Source organism: Cadophora gregata (genome assembly GCF_030347475.1).
Source record: "Cadophora gregata isolate MNR1 chromosome Unknown scaffold_4, whole genome shotgun sequence".
NCBI classification, from domain to species: Eukaryota; Fungi; Ascomycota; class Leotiomycetes; order Helotiales; family Ploettnerulaceae; genus Cadophora; species Cadophora gregata.
Window position 1 is genome coordinate 264966 of NW_026695927.1, and position 20027 is coordinate 284992.

A 20027-nucleotide genomic window follows, 5' to 3' on the forward strand; every position below is an offset into this window, starting at 1 on the left:
CCCATGAATGATGAATGTCAACACATGCAGTGTGCCAGAAATTGGCGAGAACCAGCCGCATCATTTCTCCAATTGTCGCCTGAGTAGTTGAGAATTTCTAAGTTGTCGAACAGTGACTCTATACCTTTACAACTCCTCGCTCGTAAACGTATTAGCTTCCTGCGGCTTGGATGTCTTGTTTACAGTTCTCGCTTCACTGACTCGCTTCGGATCGCCGTGTTGTTTTGTAAGCGAGGCTCTTTGAAACATCAATACTCCGAGTACCTATGCACCAGCACTGTGATCTATGACCTGCAAGTGGGTATAAAATAAACCTGGAACTCTGATCAGAGGGTAAGACACTTTGAACGATACAGTGTATCGAAGACGGAAAGAGATTGCTAAGTCACCCGCTGAAAGCTACACATTCCAACATATCAGATTCTAATTCAGCAGCCGAAGATAATCTTGCAAGAACGTATGGAGTGGTCAAATGGGTATGTAGCTTGATAGCTCTCTTAATAGTGAAGTGAAGCTTTGAACGGGACGAATTCTCAGATTTACTTTCTCGTGGAGTATGTCAAAAGGTCTTGAAAAGGAAATAACGCATGTGGATTGCAACTCCAGACCGAAATTTCATTATTGGCAGTTTCAAATAGGCTTTGATGCTCGCCGCTCATATTTAATCTGATTTAATTCTTGACATCTCAATGCTTCCAAGATGGTTTGTGCCCTGAGGCATACTGTTAATGGAGACACTAGAGGGGTAAAAGCGGTGACAAGCGGCAATAATTCTTAGCGCGGGGTGGACCAAACTTCTTCTTGAGTCACATAACAGGGCATCATTCCTTTACATTGTACAATTTGCTTTGGTTCTCTTCAGAAGCTGACTTTATCACCATGTCGAAAGTCTACTTGCTCGATTACGTTGCTGGAAATGTACGAAGTTTAGTCAATGCCATTGAGAAAGTCGGATACACAATCGAATGGGTCCGATCACCGGAAGATGTTGAGAAGGCAGATGTGAGTAATGAAGCAGACCGATGACTTGAGAGACATACGTTTCTCTTGAGAGATTGCTAACTTTCGGGAAGAAACTCATCCTCCCCGGCGTAGGCCACTTTGGCCACTGTATGAGTCAATTCGCATCTGCAGGTTACCTACCCGCGATTCGGAAACACATCAATTCTGGAAAGCCATTCATGGCAATTTGCGTCGGGCTACAAGTTCTTTTCGAAGGCTCCTCGGAAAGTCCCACCATTCCAGGCATTGGTGTAATAAAGGGCCACCTCGATCGATTTGACGACAGCTCGAAAGCAGTACCGCACATTGGGTGGAACAGTGCCAATACCTCCGACAAACAAGTCTATGGACTAAGACCGAGCTCGAAATACTATTACGTTCACTCATATAAGATACCATATCGGAAAGGTGAGCTTGAAAGCCAGGGCTGGGATGTTGCGACTGCGAGGTATGGAGACGAGGAGTTCGTTGGTGCTGTGGCGAAAGGAAATATTCTGGCTACTCAATTCCACCCTGAGAAGAGTGGCGTTGCAGGTCTGAGGGTCATCAAGGCATTTTTGGATGGAGACAAAGAGGGTGGAGCTTCTGCTGGCATGGAAGCTGTGAAGGAAGGTCTGACGAGGAGAGTGATTGCATGTCTGGATGTACGGACAAATGACCAAGGAGATCTTGTGGTAACAAAAGGAGATCAGTACGATGTGAGGGAGAAGACGGAAGGAGGAAACGTGCGAAATCTGGGCAAGCCTGTTGAGATGGCACGGAAATATTACGAGCAAGGAGCAGACGAAGTTACTTTCTTGAACATTACCAGTTTTCGAGATTGTCCATTAGCAGATTTGCCTATGTTGGAGATTCTGCGGAAAACGTCGGAAACAGTTTTCGTCCCACTGACGATTGGAGGCGGGATTCGAGATACGACAGATACCGACGGCACAAAAGTCTCGGCTTTGGAGATCGCAACGATGTATTTCAAGAGTGGTGCCGACAAAGTGTCGATTGGCTCTGATGCTGTCACAGCAGCTGAGGAATATTATGCTGCGGGAAAGAAGCTGTCTGGTAAGACAGCTATCGAGCAAATATCACAGGCATACGGCAACCAAGCGGTGGTTGTCAGTGTCGACCCAAAGAGGGTGTACATTTCGGAACCAGAAGATACAAAACATAACACAATCCAGACAAAATACCCTGGACCGAACGGCGAGACATCATGTTGGTACGCATGCACTATTAAAGGCGGCCGCGAAACCAGGGACATGGACGTGGTAGAACTATCCACCGCTGTCGAAGCCATGGGCGCAGGCGAGATTCTACTCAACTGTATAGACAAGGATGGAACGAACAGCGGTTTCGACCTCGACCTCATCGATCAGGTGAAGAACGCTATCAGTATTCCAGTCATTGCGTCGAGTGGTGCGGGTAATCCGGGACATTTTGAGGAGGTATTCTCGAAGACGAGGACGGATGCTGCGCTTGGCGCGGGCATGTTTCACAGGGGCGAGTATACGGTGAAGCAGGTGAAGGATTCGCTGGCTGAGAAAGGGTTGATGGTAAGACAGTTTGAGAGCGAGATATAGAAGATAGATAGAGGGATAATCAAAGATTTTTCAGCGTCCAGGTTACAGTTTCGTTCCTCAACTTCTGTAATGGTAGGAGCTTTGAAGGCAAGCTAATGTTCGTGTGTATGCCGTCAAAGAGCATACGACATGGCTCTCACGGGCAGACGAAGAGCCACAGTGATCGTCCCAACACCTCAACAACTATCTAAATATGTAAATTCCATCGAGGTGGCTGGCGCGTGAACGTAAGATCTTACTAGGCATGGGCCCTTTTATCAACCAAGCAGGTAAGCAAGCTCACTTTCACTGTGCGGATGATCCACCAGGGACATCAACAGTTCGGATCTTGAAACAAAAGTCTTTCATGACAGGTTACACTTCGAGGTGCTGTACGAACCTTTTCATTTTACTCGAGACGTTAGACGGGAAGTTCTGGATCAAATCTATAGTTGCGCCCTCCTTAATCATGTCTTCGCTAACTGATTCATTTGTTTACTTCTACAGTAGACTCTGCGTCTAAGCTCACAGCAAGTCACCTGTCAATGTTTACATCAACATCAATGCAGCCAAATCGAGTCTGCCAACCCTCAATAGATTTCCCATTCTACTGATCGAAACGCCATTTCATTACCACTTTGGAACAAAACTCTGATCGACTCAACATATCCGCCTGAATCTTCCAGACTGGCCAGGGAAGCAAGGACAATGAACTTTCTGGCCAAAAGAGTCAACGACACTTTTGCGCATACGTACCCCATACTTCGTAAGCCTGGCATGTATAGATATTGTGTGGTGAAGGAGGCTGTGATAGATGACTGTGACACGACTGGGCTGCTCATGCTGGGTTTTGTCTGGGGCTGCGATTTCAATGGCTTGAGCTCTTCTCCCTTGATTTTTCAAGATTTGTTAGATTGTAAGAAGGGTGGAAGAAAGGTGGGAGAGTTGGGGTAGGAGATGTGTTTAGCCAATATACATTTCAGGGGAGGATGTGCAACGCTGGATATTCAATACTGAAGCAACCTATATTTTTCGTCGCTTCTCTCAATGGCCTGAACGACGATCTACCAGGTTAAGGACTTCGAGCTGGCCAGCTCCTGTTCGCAAGGACCCCCCTTCCATCTTCATCCTGTACTACCACACAATTTGTCTTCTTACTTGTCTGAGACAGCTATTTCAAGCCTTCTATGCAACAGACCGAGATATTCAGAGTCATCTATCGTAATCCACATACGTCTCAAGGTCTACACTGAAATCGAGAAAATGTGCGGAATATGAAACGCGAATCATGAATCTATTTTATTATAGTGACCGAAACGCTTTTGAAGAGATAGATCCAACTTATGAGATGACCTTCTCAACCAACTCAATACCATATTTCTTCAACTCCTTCATCAAAGGATCATTGATCTTCGATGACATAGGAGCGAGGATACCCGTCTCAGAAATCGTACCATCAAGCACCTGCTTGACAGCGACACCACAAGGAATACCAACCAACTTAGCCATGGCAGAGTATCCCTTTGGATCACCGTACTCGACAAGAGTAGAGGTTCGTGTCTCCTTGCCGCCATCCTTGTTCTCAATCTCAAACTTGTGTTGCAGCATGACGAAATCACGCTCGCCCTCCTCGAACTGCATCTTCTTCTCGAGAGTAGCACAGAGAGTGTCCAGTGGGTTGCCGCGGGGAATAATCTTCTCGTCGGAGAAGATACCAACCCAGCTGAGACCGGCCATGAGGCGGTTCTTCTCTTCGGTGTCCTTGAAGTTGGCCTTGGAGGCAATGGCCCACTTGAGATCTTGCTCGCTGGAGGAGGTGGCAGAAAGGATCTTCTGTGTAGCTTCCTTCCATGGAATTGGCTTCTTCAGAGCTGCTACAGGTTCATCGCTCAGAAAACCCATGTCAACCAGCACACGGACAAACTCTGGGAATCCTTGGTATCTGAGAGTACCTCTGATAATGGTCTGAGCTTCTGGGATGTTGTAGCGCTCCTTGTAAGGAGTAGAATCTCTGTTTGGGTAGCCGACGAAGGCGTATCCAGGGTAGATGAAGTACGACTTTGCCGCACCCATCAAGTCCTTGCCCTCAATATCGACGACCTTGCCATCCTTGTAGTACTTTGCAGAATTTCTCAATGCCAACAAAACACCGCGGGAAGACCATGAGAACTTGTATCCGAGTGGGTTGTCTGATGCCTCTGGAGCTGGCAACCCGCCACACATAGACACAAATCCAGTAATTTTCCCTCCAGCCTGGTGAACCTCCTCAATTGTCTTGATAGCGTACAAGTGATCAATTCCAGGGTCCAAACCAATCTCGTTCATGACGGTGATGCCTGCATCCTTGGCCTTTTGGTCCAACTCAAGCATTGCTGGGGAGACGTAACTGGTTGTGACCACATGCTTCTTGTTTCGAATGGCAGACTCGATAACGGTAGCGTGGAAGGTATATGGGATCAGACTGATGACCAGGTCATTCTTGGCAACTTCAGCATCGAGGGCCTTTGGGTCGGTGACATCGAGGGAGATCGGGGTGGCATGCTTGACACCTTCGGAGAGTTTCTTTGCACTTTCGAGAGTTCTGCAAGCTAAGAAACCGTCAATGGGAGTTCTGAAGATCGATCGCTTCAACATACCAACTGAGACCTCAATGCCAGCATCACTGAGAACATCCAATGTAGGCTCTGTACACAAAGCGTAATCAGCAATTGCCTAGTGGGAGCATTTTTAGATAACGTCAAGGTCTGGTCAGTACGCACTGGTGACGAAGCCAGCGCCGAGCATGAGCACTTTCCTATAAGGCGTCAGAGATAATCAGTACTTTTTGATGAGCTTTAATGGTGGGGTAATCCAGCCGGACAAGGAGCCGCTCAGAAGCCAATAAAACTTGTCCCAATGATTGGATGTCGTAACTCACTTTGGTCCTGCCATGATTGTTGTGTTGTGAGGTATTGTTGTCAGAAGAATTGTACCAAGATGTGGTGGAAGTGAAGTTAAATAAGAGAAAGCCGAAAGTTTTCCTTCCCCAAGATCAACACCCCTCACCGAAGACTCAACAGGCGAAATGTTTTAGTGGGGGTTTGGCGCTCCGTCATCGCACTCCGAAGAGCTCGGGCCAGGAACTGCAGGTGGGCTGAAGGCTGAAGGCAGCTAGCGTTGTAAGCTAGCGCCAAGTGGTCCACTGTGTGTGAGAGAACACATATTTCCATCCTTTTGACGTCTTCCTCTTCATCTTTTTCTCTTCCACCTCGCGAGCTCCCACAGCTTCGTAGTCGCATTTGATTCTCTCCAAAACAATCATGTCGGCCATGGATATGTACTGGGCAGCTCCGCCCATCTCGAGGTATGTCCTGCAGCTTTCCGTGCTGATTGTTTGTGCTGATGCTGATGGTAGCCTAGAACTCTCGCGGCTGCAGCATTCTTCCTCTCCGTATCATGCCACACTGGCATGTTGAGCTTCGGCTACGTGATCTTCTACGTCGGACAGATCTTGAAGGTTCCACCGTACGTGTGGACAGTGGTGACTTCGTTCCTCATAACAGGGGAGAGTATTGGGATTGTACTGGACACATACTTCCGTACGAGCTCTTTACCAGATCTGCAATCAGCTCGCTGACTCCCTGGCAGTGTACACCTACAGCAGTCAGCTTGAGATAGCCACTCCAAGGGTATCTGGCCCTGGAGACTATTTCACATACCTGCTGTTTGTTTGTTCTGTTATTCTGGTAGGATACACTTTCTCCTTGTACACGGACGTTGTTATTTGCAGTAGACAGCGGTGACGCATGTCTACTGCTTATCTCTTAGGATTTCTTCCCTTACACACTCCATTCCACCTCTTAATCTGCCCGCGTGGTGCTATGCTCCCAGCTATTGCGGTTCCTGAAAACGAGGAAGATTACCCCTGCACTTCGACTGGTCCGTCATTCGCAAAATATATTAGGGCCAGTTCGCGGTGTAGGCATGGTGGGAAGTTCCTTTGAGAAAACTCGTGTCGATTCATCAACTTCACTCGGGTGGTTGTGACTCCCTACATATCCGTCATGGATTTCGTCATCGTTGGCTTGGTTTCATTCTAGTGGAACTTATCTGACAAGTTCAACAGGGCTTGAACATCTTCGTCACAGGCGGAGTGGTCTTCATATCTGCACTGATCTTGGCCATGTGCTACACATGTACTCAAGATGCTCGAGGTCAGAAAGCAACCTTCATCGTTGTTCAGATCCCAGCCCAGTTCATTCCATACGCCATGCTTCTCATGACGTTGGTCATGGCTGGACCTCATGCAGCAAAGATCCAAGCGACTGGATTAGTTGCTGCCCATCTCTACGACTTCCTCACCCGATTGTATCCAACATTCGTTGGTGGTATGAACTTGTTGCCCACGCCGAACTTTATCAAGAGAATGTGGCAAAGCACGGTTCCGGGGGTTGATCATCGAGCTTATGGTACTGCATTTACACCTGCCCAACGGAGCGCTTCTGCGTCTGGGTCGGCTGCTGGAGGCGTTCTACCAGAATCATGGCGGGATAGGGGATCTGGACATCGTCTTGGTGGAGACTGAGATAGCTAGTCGTTCGTATTACGTATTATTACCCATCTTGACCGACATGGTGACTCCAACCCGTGCAATATCTCTGGGCATTCCACATCAACTTTGTCAAGGCTGGAGAACTGCCCTTGCTGATAAATCCTTCATCTTTACTTTGATTTCATCATGCGGGGATGGAGGTCTAGGATTCGGTGAGAAGATGTATATCTTGGTAAAATGCTAGAGTTGTCGCTTCAGAGGAAAGGTAATCAAGTTGCGAGGCCACTCCCAAAGACATGCCACAAGCCTGTCGTAAGCAGTGCCAGCATAAGCGGGACTAGAAATACTACAATTCGGTAGCTCGTTCTGACAGATACGTACTGCAACCTCAGACTTCAAGCTTTCGATGCGTCAATACTGCCCAGATGCTAACCGATAATCAATATCCTGTGAGCCAAGGTCAGCGATTTCCACGCTCTCACAACGACACGCCTTCATGACCTCTCCCTTCCCAGCATCCTCCTCAGCCCCCGGAGAAGGCCACTTAATCGTACAACTCCTCCCGCAAAAACTCTCAGGCCTCTCCAAAATCTCCTTCCAATACCCCCTAAAACTCATCTCACCCTCCCCATCCCCCTCTCAAAAATCCGTCCTCGTCTTCCTCCTCACCTACGGAGGCGGCCTCGTCGGCGGCGACCAAGTCCACCTCACCATCGAGGTCCAGTCCGACGCGAAACTCAGCGTCGTCACGCAGGGCCATACCAAGATCTTCAAGTCGCCGTCACGAGATGTCGTCACGAGGCAGAGGCTGGATGTGACGATCCATGCTGGCGCGGCGGTGTGTCTACTTCCTGATCCGGTGCAGCCGTTTGAGGGGAGTGTGTATGAGCAGGCGCAGAAGTTTATGGTTGCTGAGGGGGGCAGTTTGTGTTTGTTGGATTGGGTGTCGGAGGGGAGGACGGCGAGGGGTGAGGATTGGGATTTGGGGGCTTGGAGGGGGAAGAATGAGGTGTGGTCGGTGGCGAAGGAGGGAAGTGGGGAGAAGTCGAGATTGTTGTTGAGAGATAATGTTATCCTGGAGGGAGATGAACCGGACGCTAAGGAGAAGGGATTGAGGAAGAAGATGCACAAGTTGGGGATATTTGGGACTTTGGTATTACGAGGACCGTTGATGGATACTTTAGCAGCGTTCTTCCACTCGGAATTCGCTGCTCTTCCTAGAATCGGTGCAAGGGACTTCAGATCACAGGAGAAAGTCGAGAGAGACAGTGGGGTGGTTGTATCGAGAATAGAGGCTTGGAGGTCAGCGAGGTTGAAGCAGGAGAAGGCTGATGAGGTGCTGTGGTCTGCTGCTAAGGTGAGGGGATGTACGATTGTTAAATTTGGAGCTCGAACTGTGGAGGGAGGAAGGGTATGGATTGGGAGTATGCTCAAAGAGGAAGGTTCGATATCGAGTCATTTTGGGGAAGATTCGCTCATGTGTGTTCGTTGACACAGGAGGGAAGTAATGGGCAGGTTCGATAGTCGTGACAGAGGCTTCAAGTCATGGTCACAAGAGATGATACGTTTCTTAACGGTGTACTTCTAATGGCTGTGTTGAATGAGTGCAAGCGAAGTTTATAAGGTAGTACATTTCAAATGAAGATAACAAAAAAGACCGATTTATGAAGGTGGGCATATGAAGTGTCCTAGGAGTAATTCTACACATTTGGTCACCCTTCATAGATTTAAGTTATCTAGCCCTGTTCCCAAGTGACTTGGAGGTGTGTTTTGGTCTGACCCATAACCTCAAATACTTTTGCCGAGGCTTCGAAATGTACTGACTTATGATTATGATGACAGAAATGGCACGATTCAGGATGAGACGAGTGCTGCAGGTGCTCGAGTTAGTGTCGTCCAATCCATTTCAGGTTCTCTGCCGAAATGACCCCTCTGGACTCAGCGCCCCTCGATAGCTTCGTTCACCGCCCTTGAGTACATGACCACTTCTTCCTCCTTTCGTCCTTTGACAGGAAAACCTCCAACAATCACTTTTTCCATTCTCGGTGTCTCTAGTATCCAGAGCTCCAGGTTGAGCTGTCGTAAGTTATTTAACTTGTTTAAACTCATAACACAAAACCATGTCGGACAGTCTAGCTAAACTCTATGATTCAGTCTCTAATGGACCCCGCCATCACTGCTGCGCTTCAAGAATGCAGAGATGATATCCCGTTCCGCGCGACCAGGAATCATACCCAGTCAACATGGGCGCGCACCTTCCACTCCTCCCCCGAACTCTATATCCAACCTCAATCCATCGAGGAAGTCGAGAAAGTCGTCAGTCTAGCAAGGCGATGCAGGCGCAGGATCACAACGGTTGGATGTGGGCACTCGCCCTCTGACATAACCTGCACGTCTTCCTGGCTCGTGAACCTCGACAAATTCAACAAGATCCTGAGCGTGGATAAGGAGAGCTGTGTGGTAGTGATGCAGAGCGGGATACGTCTGTTCAAGGTCGGGGAGGAGCTGGACAAGGTTGGTTTGGCCATGCCGAATCTGGGAAGTATAAATGACCAGAGTATTGCTGGTGCAATATCGACGGGCACGCATGGGAGTACGCTGCGTCATGGGATATTGTCGCAATCAATTCTGGCTTTGAAGATTACACTTGCGAATGGCCAGACGGAGACTTGCTCGCCAACTCAAAACCCAGACCTGTTTCGCGCAGCACTCATTTCGCTGGGCGCTTTGGGGATCATCGTTGAGATAACATTCCAAGCGGTACCGGCGTTTACTCTAGCATGGAAACAGGTTGTGGATACGGATTTGAAGATGTTCAATTCATGGGAGAGGGAATTATGGACTCAGACCGAGTTCGTACGAGTCTGGTGGTTTCCGTATACAAGACGAGCCGTAGTCTGGACAGCAGAAAAGACAGACGAAGCTCCAAAACCACCACCGAAGAGTTACTACGACGCCTGGCTCGGCTATCACGTCTATCACAACCTTCTCTATCTCGCGCAGTACGTACCACGAGTACTACCCTGGATAGAATGGTTCGTCTTCGGCATGCAATACGGCTTCCCCAACGGCTCAAGCACATCCGCCATCCAACCCTCCCGACAAGCCCTCCTCATGAACTGTCTGTACAGCCAATTCGTCAACGAATGGGCCCTCCCCCTCCACAAAGGGCCCGAAGCCCTCCGCCGCCTCAGCTCCTGGCTCAACCACCTCCACCCCTCCGACCCAGACTACGTCCCCCACGGGATCCCCTACTCCGCCGAGGGCCTCTACGTGCACGCCCCCATCGAAGTGCGCGTCACCGAGACGTCGACCTCCACCACCCCCCGCCCACACCTCGACCCGACCTGTACGGAGGAAGCAACGCTCTATCTAAACGCCACGCTGTACCGCCCGCGCAACTCGGACCCGCCGTGCCATTACCGCTACTACCAGGGCTTTGAGTACCTGATGCGCGAGCTAGGCGGGAAGCCGCACTGGGCGAAGAACTTCGAGTGTACGGGGCAGGACATCGAGGAGATGTACGGGGAGAAACTGCTCGAGTGGAGGCGGATCCGCGAGGGTGCTGATCCCGAGGGGATGTTTGTTGGGGAGTGGCATAGGCGGCTTATTCTAGGGGATGGGCCGAGATTGGCGCTGGAGGAGTGTGAGGTGGGGAGGACGAAGTTGAGGAGGGGAGGCGTGCTGATTACGGGCGAGGTGTGGGATGATGAGTGTGAGAAGGGGGGGTTGAGTGGGAATAGTAGTGAGGAGAGTTTTGATCATTTGAGAGAGAGTGACGTGACGATTACTGCATGATTGGATAAGTATGAAGTATATAGGTTATGGGACGGTTGGCAAAGCTCAAGAGCTGGATTGATGACTAGATTTCGTGCATCTTAGTGGATCATAGAATCACTGCTCTGTGAAAGTATCTAGAAGACGAGAAATGTAGAAAGAAGAGGTGCGATTGTATATTCCTCTACTCTCTTCCATCGGCTATCTTTCACCATGCTTTTTGCTCTCCATATCCCTCAGTATATTTTCCCCCTTTAGTTGTCACCTCTTTCTGCTCTTTCCTTTCCTCCCTTTCTGTCCCACTCCATCAACCATAATTCAATACTTCATGCAAAACTCCCCCCAATAGTTCCCCAAACACAGTCATCATCTTGAAGAACGGAAATGAAAATTACCAAAGTTGTAATATCCTCAGTATCATGAATGCTCCCCCCCGACCTCCCCCCCCCCCCCCCCCCCCCCCACTACAACCGCTCCTCATCAAAGAATCTGAAACACTGGCTGCCTTCTCCATTTTTTTTTATCATCTCATCTCGTATCCGCTAAAATGCAAGCAAAACAACACTGGGAACAAATAAAATGGTTGCTGGATAACTTCGAATGGGAAAAAGAAGATGAAATGAAAAAGTTCGCATTCCGAATCCGCCGGTCCAGTAGTCGGTTGGTCCCTGTTGTCCGTCTCTTTCTGTTTCACACATCAGTATCATATCATGTGTCTTCGTTGCTCATTACTCCAGTGCGATCGGTGTGCTCGGTTTGCTTCTTCTTTTATGCTGGACAAGTACTATCAAGATGACACGATATTTGAGACGCTTAATGCAGCCAGCTTCGCCTGTACTGCTTTCAATACTTCAGGATCTGGTGCGGGTTCGACTCTAGCAGGAGGTGCCCTTGGACACTCAGAGCACATAGGATGCTCGCACCGTACGCAGGCGAGAGGTTCAGCACCGCTCTCTTTGCGGGCTATGCCTTCTTCGCTATCGGGGTGAGGCACGGGTGGAAAGACCTTGTGGCATTTGTGGCAGGAGTATTTGACTGGGATGGCGGTGTTGCTTGAGAATGCGTCCCCAGGGTAGCCATCGGGATATGACTTTTTCTTGGCTCTGAGATATTGTTAGTACTTGATGGATGATACATGGCGAAGCGAGAAAACGTACGGGTCTCGGGGACATTCAACACAACGGATATGATCACAACTGCTACATATCTTGGTTCCTCTAGCAAAGAGAGTGTTGCACTCATGACAGGTCCGGCGGACTCTCTGTCTAGGCGACTTTCTAACCAGTGGCTGAGCACCTGGTCTTGGACTTGGCTTCGTCAATAAGACCTGTTGACGCACTCCCCAGTACGTGTCTGGTTCAATTCCAATCACAGTTGCCACAACTGGTTCTTTCTCTTTCTTCTCCGCCTTCTTCAATGGGTATCTTGGACACGCCTTGCATCGGACGTGCTCGCACTGGGCGCATATTTTGGCTCCTCGGAAGGTAGCATTGCATCTGTGGCAAGACCTGTGTATGCGCATCCGGATGGGCTTCTCAATGCGAGAGATCTCCCTGTCTGGTCCATTGTACACTGGGTCGATGGTGACTGCAAATCGCTCCGCCAGCTTCTTAGCTCTGTCGGCCTCGACCTGAGATCGCATTATCTTGGTGGGTTGATTTCCATCAGTGGTGGAAGTGGCTTGGACTGGTTCAGCGACTGGTTCCGGTGCAACAACAGGTGTTGGCTCGGCCGATTTAGAGACACTGTTGGTCAGTACATCAATTGCATAGTGAGGGAGGGAAAATATACCTTGGTCCAGCAGTTGCTGTGGTCGGAGTCGATTTTCCAGAAAACGACAATCGCTTGGAGCCATCACTTCTCTTCAAAACGGTCTTCATCCTCGATACCATCTTGCTCAGTCCGCCCTTCTTCTCCTCAGCCGGGACCGCAGGCCCATCCTTTGCTGATGTGCTCATTGCGACTGATATATCGCGATTGTAATTGTGGAGTTTATGGCTTTGGATGTGGATCAATAGTCGACTTTATCGGTCCATCAATTCGCAGACCTTATTCCAAAAGTATCCTTCTGATACCAATACACTAATTCCGAGTTGTCGGTGAGCAATTCCTTCGTACCAGTGACAGTCTGTCGGGTTGATATGCTCGATAATATTGATGCGCTGGACGTCGTACCAAAGGGACGGGACCGGGATATCCTCGACTCTATGTAGCGGTGGTAGTGCTGAGTGATGGCTGATTGACAGAAAGAAAGTTTCCGGCCAGCTGGGGCATCCTGTGTCGCGGTGCTGCTGGGATTGGCGCCGGAAGTTTGACAGTGGATTAAAGGTGGATGGGATGGGATTATAATTGGGAAGAGAGGGGAAGGAAGAGGGGACGGGATTTGAAGATTTCACGGGCCACGCCTTGATATTAGGGCTCCGTAGTCTGTACGGGTAAGAAGGGTAGCTGTGCACACAGGCCAGTACTCGTAGACCAGACCAAACCAGACCAAGCAAGGGAAAGCACGTTCAAAGGCGAGGAAGGCAGAAGGCAGAAGGCAGAAGGCAGAAGGCAAAAGGCAAGGGCAAGGGCAAGGGCGGAGAGCGGGTTAACGAAACTGGCTGGCACCGGCGGATAAACAGCCAAGTGAGCAGGAAAACCCAAGTCCCAAGTCGCAAGTCGCAAGTCCCAAGATGTTATTCCCGTACCACGGAAGGGGAACCTACCTAATTGATGCACTAAATTTACCTAGTAAATTTACCTAGCACCAATACTGTAATAATGGAAACCTAGTAGCTGTCCACTTCAACTTCCCCACCTGGTACCGGCTGCCCTTGACAAGTTGACAGCAGGAGCCAGACGGCCTCTCAGGCTCTCACAGGCTCACAGGCTCACAGGCTCTCAGGCGCCTGAAGTCTGAAGCCTGAAGTCTGAAGTCTGAAGTCTGAAGAGCGTCTGCGGCCGCACATGGCGTGGCGGGCGTCTCGCTTTCTTCGGATGCAAACCTTAAAGCAGTAATAACAATCGAGATTTCCTGGGGGGCACGCAGGCACGCTCGGAATATCGGGCCTTCTCCAGCAATGTTCCATTTCCTCTCCGGCTGCCACAGGTATTTCTGTACCTCAACATAAAGCTCACGCCAACCAACATGTCTTCCATTTGGCAGCGCTCAGAGGAAGTAAAACATCCACGAGGGATAACCAACAGTCCTCGTGGCATCAATAACACGAGCGACAAAGCTTTGTGCGAGATATGACCGATCCGTCGCAACGACGAGGTTCCAGATGTCACTACTGTACTGTGCCGTTCGTCAGTGAGACATCCCGCCAGGAAATCATGCGGGTTGAGAGCAAGGGTTCCAACCGGCCAGTCCTGCGTCCTGAAGACGGTGGATCGATTCCAGCAAACGGACCAAGATCACGGTTAAGGGCCTGTCACCGAAGTATCCACGTAGCGGAGCACATTCCATTCGTCGTCGTCCGTGCAATCCCTCACTCAACTCCTGGAGCCCCAAGTTGTCTTTCCTTTTGAAGCTTACTGCCTCGGTATTCGGATTGTTTCTCAGGGTTGTTAGAGTTATGCAAATAATACAGTACTCTCAAGATTCAAGAATCTCCTTGGAACAAAGGTTATTGATTTCGGACGGAAATGCAACACCGTTTTCACTAGTCTTCCAACAATTGGACAAGCCGGATATCCAAGCTCAGTGTAACCCTCCTTTACAGGCAGATACACCGGCATTTGCCCCTCTGACGAACAGCAGGCCACATATCCCTCCACATTACCAAACTTGACACCACCTCTCCAATAATTAATTTGTACAACTTTCACAAAACTCCAGGAAATCTCCAGTGGGCCGTCCTTATCATATGGAGACATTCAGTCACGGACCATCATCTGGGCCACGACTGCCCCACGTTTTCGTATCCCTGAACCATGAGGTATGGAATGGCATGTTTTCATCTTATCCCAGTAGTCGTCCAATATCCAGTCCAGCCCCTCTCCATGTCTCCAGATGCTCTGGAAACCTGGACAGAAAGAACAGACGAGTCTGGCCCAAGCGAATCATAGTCCCGACCAACACCTGCAAAGAATACACGGCGGTCCAACCCAACCAATCCCAACTGCGGACAGACAAAGATCCCACTTCGCTTCGGAATAAAAATACCAAAAGCGCTCCGGCCCGCAGATACAAAAACGGAACATCCGGTTCACCAACAGCTAACTCCTCGACTCACTTCAGAGTTCCAAGAAAGGCAGCCATGGCCATTCCTTGACTCTTGGGCCGCGTCCCTGACGCGAGTCAAATAATGTGGACGCCACCAAGGTGGTTCAGAGTGAGATATGGAGAGAGGAGAGACGTTTGGGCCTGAGACCTCTCCGAGGGCTGTGCTTCTTTCCCGTTGTAACAACTGCCGTCAGGGCTCTTATTATCTTGATAATGGCTGACTGATCTACCTCCGAGACTGAAATAAAGTCAGTAGGGGACGGGATTGTGAGTCGTGAAAAAACTCTATCCCGTGTAACGAGAGTCAGGGAACAATATCACGCTCGTCATCGACATGACTACTCACATTATGTGGCAACATCTACTTGCGACATGTCTTGCAATTTAGAACCAACATAGTCGCATTACCAGAACGAATCCGGTTTGTTTCTCGGACAGTTAAGACGCCTTCCATTCCCAGCTCCGCGGACACGTATTTTGGCCATTGTTGGTTTTGAGTCGTATTGCTGTGACTTTGTTGCTTTTTCTGGAAAACCAACAAAACCAGGGGTAGGGATCCATACTGTGCCTGACAGGCGAATGAGCAAGTTTTTTTTCATGATCGCAAGCATTCCTGTGATGTCTTTCACATCGAGATTGTACCATCATATTTTGGTCATGCTGGAAGTCACTCAATTCATTTTGATCCTTTGTTTCCAGAAATTCAAGAGCAAGACAAAGTACGGTGCGTTCACATATGTACTCGCAAGTTATACTATTTCAAGAAGGGATATGATTTGCATTACCCACCAATCCGGCAAGCTTTCTTTAACGCATTTTTTCCCTCCCCACCGAATCCACTCGACATCTTTCTCCACTCCAAAATCTTCATCACGGTATTCGGCCGAGACCCTCACCCTAGCAAGATCACATATCAATTCCCACAATTCCTCAAGTCAAAAATGGTAGTACCAAACTCCAACATTCGCTGCGCTCCTCCGGTTTCATTAACCCCCCAGTACATTTTTCATCTACTTACCCCTCCATCATGTATTGGAAGTTCCGGATTTTATGGATCTTAAACCGCTTGCGTACGCGATTCTTAGATACGGTGTCCGCTTTCATCGCAAGCAAGGCTGCTCCGCGTTAGACACTACATATCGATCCCATATTTTGCTTGCTCGTAGTGTTTAAGCGAGGAAGTCGGCCATTATTGCGTGCAGTTTCCTTTGTTCTGTGCGGCACCCTTTTGTTTTGTTTTTTCCAGCTAAGCGAGGACCAGAGATTTTAAGATCGATCTTCGGCACTACTGTAAGTCTTGCGCTGCAGAAGTCCCAAAGGGATCCAATTTCACGGCAACTCAATCTCACTAGCATTTAAGCTAAGTTCCCGAGGCCCATCTTCTGATTCGACGAAGCTTACCAGCTAACGCGAAGATTCGAAGCGGTGTGGTGCGGTGGAGTTACACCGAGTTTTTTTTTTTCGGGGTGCCCCGTCATCCCCGAGCCCGGGACACACCAAAAAAGTAAGCGGCGTCTCGCTACCCAATTCATGGGCCCCAAGCTGTAGTTTGTCAGCCTGTCACAGCACATCACATCACACTTTCCATGCCGTCTCCCAGTCTCATTAATACTACTTTTCTTTTTGCTAATAATTTCTCTGTCACTGTCTCTGTCAGGGGTTTTCCTTCTTTTCTACTACGCAGAATATCGCAATTCTTCCGATTGGGAGAGCGGGTGAGTGAGTGAGTGAGACAGGTAGGCAGACTACTCGTAGGCAGGTCATGGTGAATTGATCAATCGGATTCTGCCCGATGGAATCCAAGCCAATGATCTTGGTAGACTTAGATCTGATCTACTGTAAGTACCCGGATTGTGGGATAGCGGTCTCACCTGCAAGGGCTTCTTTGCTTTTGCATTTCGGGATTTGGTGCAGATGTATGTGTCTCACTTGTGACAAGTGCCGTTACTTTGAGATGTGATGTGCACGGCTCTAGCTCGTTGGATTTATTTGATTTGGAGAGCCAAGTGGCTGCACAAGGTTGGTTATATTAGCAGTAGTATTGACCAAGAGGGAGAGATGGGCTTATTCGAAAATTTGACAAGCCAGGACATTGCTTGATTGCAAGAAGCGCTGGCCATGGAGTTCTCTCTGCTATGCTCCATTTCTGAACAGACTGTAAGCTATCAAGCACCGACGCGTGAACAGCCAATAGAGCTCCAGATTATCGAGATCATGCACGTAAGACTAGTCTTGTATCTACGTTTCCAGCTGGTTGGAATCGACTCTTATTGGACACGAAGATTTCTATTTCATTTTTTGACTATAAGACGCATAACCATGCAAAGGCTACGCAATCTCGGGATTCTCATCTTTCACCGCTTCCACCAACTCCTCCATTCCCCCAACTTCAGTCGGACCCTCAAACCCTGCAGGCGGAAGCGCCCAAGCAGGGAGAGGACTAAGATAGCTCCATGCGCCACCAGCATCCTCGTATCTCAGACTATGCAGCCACAGCGAGAGCTCCTGCTCCCCAGGATCGGTGTAAAGAGGAGTCTGGCAAATATCGCAGAGTTCTCCAGACATCTTCTCGGCTTTCTTCTTGTTGTATTCATCGACCATCTCGTCGTGGTACGCCACCGCATCGGCGACTTCCGACTTGCCCATACGTGATAGCCGCGTGATGATATCCTCATCTGTGTCTTGCGATGCGTCCGCGTCGTTGGCTCCTAGATTGGCGCCCCAGACGCGCCTGTTGCAGTAGATGGGGTCGTTTGCGATTGGGTGGCCGAGGAACTGGAGATGGACTCGCAGTTGGTGGGTTCGTCCTGTGACGGGGAGACATCTGACGACTGAGTAGCCTTCTTGGGCTTCTGGCTTTCCGGGCTCGGATTCGGCTGTTGGTGGGTAGTATGCGAGTTTCTTGAAGACGGTACGGGCTGACTTTCCGTTTGCGCGTACGCGGTTGAGGCCTAGTTTGGGGGATATCTGTAGAATGGGCATGTCGCAGATGACTTCTCCGTCGGGGAATTCTCCCTTGACTCGGGCGATATATTCTTTCCGGACGGTTCTTTGTGTGATCTGTTGACTTAGATCCTCGGCAGCTTTTGGGTGCTTTGCAATGAACATGACACCGCTTGTCAGCCGGTCAAGTCTATTGCATGGCAAGGGGTTCCACGCATGGCCACGCTCTGCCCGCATTATCTCCACCACAGAGTTGTAGTTGTACCTCCCAGCAGGGTGTACTGGAACACCAGAAGGTTTGTTGATGACTATCATGTCTTCGTCTTCATGTAGAACTGATATTGGGAGTGCCGTGACTGGAGGCTCATGTCTGTGCAGCGTATGTGAAATGACATCTCCGTTCTTCACGATGTGTTGTGTCGTGGGCACAGGTTTGCCGTTGACAGTGACAGCTCCACGCTCTATGGCATCTTTCTAATTCTGTTAGAAATGAATTAACCAGTACAAACTTCCAGGCTTACATAGTACTCAAGGGGCCTGTCTCTAAACTCGCTTGAGAATATATCGAGTAGTTCCCGTCCTCGCCATCTCTCCTTGCAGTATGTATTGTAGGTGAAATGGTATGGCGCAACTCTCCGTAGCCCATTCTCAAGGAAGTAGGGTCGTGGCCATGGATCGCAGGGTGTGATGACTATAGGAGGTGGCTCTTGTAGTGGCTTCTGTTCTTCGAGGGGAGGGTATGCAGTTGATTGGGGAACTTCAACGAGCGCCATTGTCGTAACGTGGGCGGCTCGCCGACGAGCGAGCAGCGCTATGATCCGCGGTGATGGAGCCAGTGGGTCGTTGGCCTAGGAAGAATTCCCACGGCGTTGGTAAGAAAAGTTTGCGAGTTGAATGTTGTCGGTGCCGTCATTGAGGCTCGAAATATTTTTGGTCTGTTCCAACCTTGAAGGCAGGGATTATTCTATCGCTTCACTGCGGGTAGGCTAGCTTAGCGTAAACCCTGGATACAGATCATGCAGTAAAGTGACACTTGCTTGTCCCTCGCGTATTTTGTTTATGTATCAGGAAGAACTCATGGAGTCATGGAGGCAGGTGACTGAATCATACCTTGGGGAGAGTATGGAAGCAAGCTGTTTACATGATTGATATTGCTTGACATGGCGTGTCGCCTCCCAAGCCCGCATGCGGGACATCAGAATCATGCATCCCTAGATCCAGGCAGCATGTTGGGTCTCACTACCAGGCTCACATAGGAGACTTTCCCCCTTTTAACTGTGCCGCTGTTGAAGGAGCATCAGCACATTCTAAACAATGTCCTCTTCCCAGGCCCCACAGCAACCCCAGATATCCACAATTGTAACAACATCCTATCCGACCTGCGCCCTATCTGGCCAGCCACCATTCACGGTGACCACAGAGTACGAATGTACCGCTCCCAAGCCGATCTGGGCGCTTGTCCGCCTATGGGTTGATTACAGCGGCGGTATTGAAATTAGAGACCCGCAACGCAATCATCGCAGGATAGGAGGAGGTTCGACTCTGATTGCTGATGATTGGGACGAGGAGGCGTTGGATCTTGAGGATACCTCGTTGGTGCGGCTGGAACCCGGTCAGAAGTTCTCAACGCAGTATACAATTAGCGTCCTACCGAAGGCCGATGGGTTGAGAAATTCAAATATTAGACTTATGGTGCCAGGAAATACTTATGAGATTACAATCAAAACGCAAAGATGGAGATGGATGTTCGAGGATGAGATGGGTATGGGTATGACCATGGAAGAGCGAAAGACCATCTTGAAAAGCAGAGAGGTCGCGGAATGGAAAGCAGATTGTCTGGTGACTTTCACAGCATCATAGAATTCTACTCGTAATTTGGTATTATTGATGGTGGTCAAAGCGATGACTTCAGAATTTGCAAAGGCATGGAAACGACGTCCTACGAGTGGAGAAGGTCAAAATAGTTAATAAGCGCTCTGGATTTGCGGGCCAAAACAGTTACCATGAATCT

General features: G+C 49.3%; 8 protein-coding genes across 8 annotated transcripts; 5 read left to right on the top strand and 3 right to left on the bottom strand.

Annotated features, from left to right (window-relative positions):
- The first annotated feature begins 836 nt into the window (after positions 1 to 836).
- HIS7 (Histidine biosynthesis bifunctional protein hisB) lies at positions 837 to 2612 on the top strand. The gene is made up of 2 exons (XM_058503370.1): positions 837 to 1002; positions 1074 to 2612. Exons 1-2 carry the CDS (start codon positions 880 to 882, stop codon positions 2574 to 2576), a joined length of 1626 nt encoding a protein of 541 aa, XP_058360082.1. The 5' UTR covers positions 837 to 879; the 3' UTR covers positions 2577 to 2612.
- Positions 2613 to 3335: 723 nt separating this feature from the next.
- LYS3 (Saccharopine dehydrogenase [NADP(+), L-glutamate-forming]) lies at positions 3336 to 5811 on the bottom strand. Its single transcript, XM_058503371.1, has 3 exons — positions 5473 to 5811; positions 5192 to 5349; positions 3336 to 5143 (listed from the first exon to the last, which is right to left on the bottom strand). Exon 3 carries the CDS (start codon positions 4923 to 4925, stop codon positions 3897 to 3899), a length of 1029 nt encoding a protein of 342 aa, XP_058360083.1. The 5' UTR covers positions 4926 to 5143; positions 5192 to 5349; positions 5473 to 5811; the 3' UTR covers positions 3336 to 3896.
- A 43-nt stretch (positions 5812 to 5854) lies between these two features.
- On the top strand, positions 5855 to 7119 carry ONS95_009811 (uncharacterized protein; the record flags this gene model as incomplete). The annotated part of the gene is made up of 4 exons (XM_058503372.1): positions 5855 to 5898; positions 5955 to 6133; positions 6183 to 6280; positions 6661 to 7119. 4 exons carry the CDS (start codon positions 5855 to 5857, stop codon positions 7117 to 7119), a joined length of 780 nt encoding a protein of 259 aa, XP_058360084.1.
- Positions 7120 to 7582: 463 nt separating this feature from the next.
- Positions 7583 to 8578, top strand: ONS95_009812 (uncharacterized protein; the record flags this gene model as incomplete). The annotated part of the gene is made up of 1 exon (XM_058503373.1): positions 7583 to 8578. The coding sequence occupies one exon, from the start codon at positions 7583 to 7585 to the stop codon at positions 8576 to 8578; it is 996 nt and encodes a 331-aa protein (XP_058360085.1).
- Positions 8579 to 9103: 525 nt separating this feature from the next.
- Positions 9104 to 11046, top strand: ALO1 (D-arabinono-1,4-lactone oxidase). Its single transcript, XM_058503374.1, has 2 exons — positions 9104 to 9167; positions 9241 to 11046. Exon 2 carries the CDS (start codon positions 9247 to 9249, stop codon positions 10882 to 10884), a length of 1638 nt encoding a protein of 545 aa, XP_058360086.1. The 5' UTR covers positions 9104 to 9167; positions 9241 to 9246; the 3' UTR covers positions 10885 to 11046.
- Positions 11047 to 11650: 604 nt separating this feature from the next.
- ONS95_009814 (uncharacterized protein) lies at positions 11651 to 15845 on the bottom strand (the record flags this gene model as incomplete). Its single annotated transcript, XM_058503375.1, has 4 exons — positions 15420 to 15845; positions 12655 to 15311; positions 12021 to 12608; positions 11651 to 11966 (listed from the first exon to the last, which is right to left on the bottom strand). The coding sequence occupies exons 2-4, from the start codon at positions 12819 to 12821 to the stop codon at positions 11651 to 11653; spliced, it is 1071 nt and encodes a 356-aa protein (XP_058360087.1). The 5' UTR covers positions 12822 to 15311; positions 15420 to 15845.
- Positions 15846 to 17401: 1556 nt separating this feature from the next.
- Positions 17402 to 18789, bottom strand: ONS95_009815 (uncharacterized protein; the record flags this gene model as incomplete). Its single annotated transcript, XM_058503376.1, has 2 exons — positions 17402 to 18490; positions 18538 to 18789. 2 exons carry the CDS (start codon positions 18787 to 18789, stop codon positions 17402 to 17404), a joined length of 1341 nt encoding a protein of 446 aa, XP_058360088.1.
- Positions 18790 to 19330: 541 nt separating this feature from the next.
- Positions 19331 to 19876, top strand: ONS95_009816 (uncharacterized protein; the record flags this gene model as incomplete). Its single annotated transcript, XM_058503377.1, has 1 exon — positions 19331 to 19876. One exon carries the CDS (start codon positions 19331 to 19333, stop codon positions 19874 to 19876), a length of 546 nt encoding a protein of 181 aa, XP_058360089.1.
- Between the last annotated feature and the right edge of the window lie 151 nt (positions 19877 to 20027).

Excerpts from the sequence above, each read along its gene's own strand:
- LYS3 (XM_058503371.1), bottom strand. The coding sequence starts at position 4,925 with ATGCTTGAGTTGGACCAAAAGGCCAAGGATGCAGGCATCACCGTCATG.
- ALO1 (XM_058503374.1), top strand. The coding sequence starts at position 9,247 with ATGGACCCCGCCATCACTGCTGCGCTTCAAGAATGCAGAGATGATATC.
- HIS7 (XM_058503370.1), top strand. The coding sequence starts at position 880 with ATGTCGAAAGTCTACTTGCTCGATTACGTTGCTGGAAATGTACGAAGT. Across the intron at positions 1,003-1,073 it reads AAGATGTTGAGAAGGCAGAT|AAACTCATCCTCCCCGGCGT; the intron begins GTGAGTAATGAA and ends ACTTTCGGGAAG.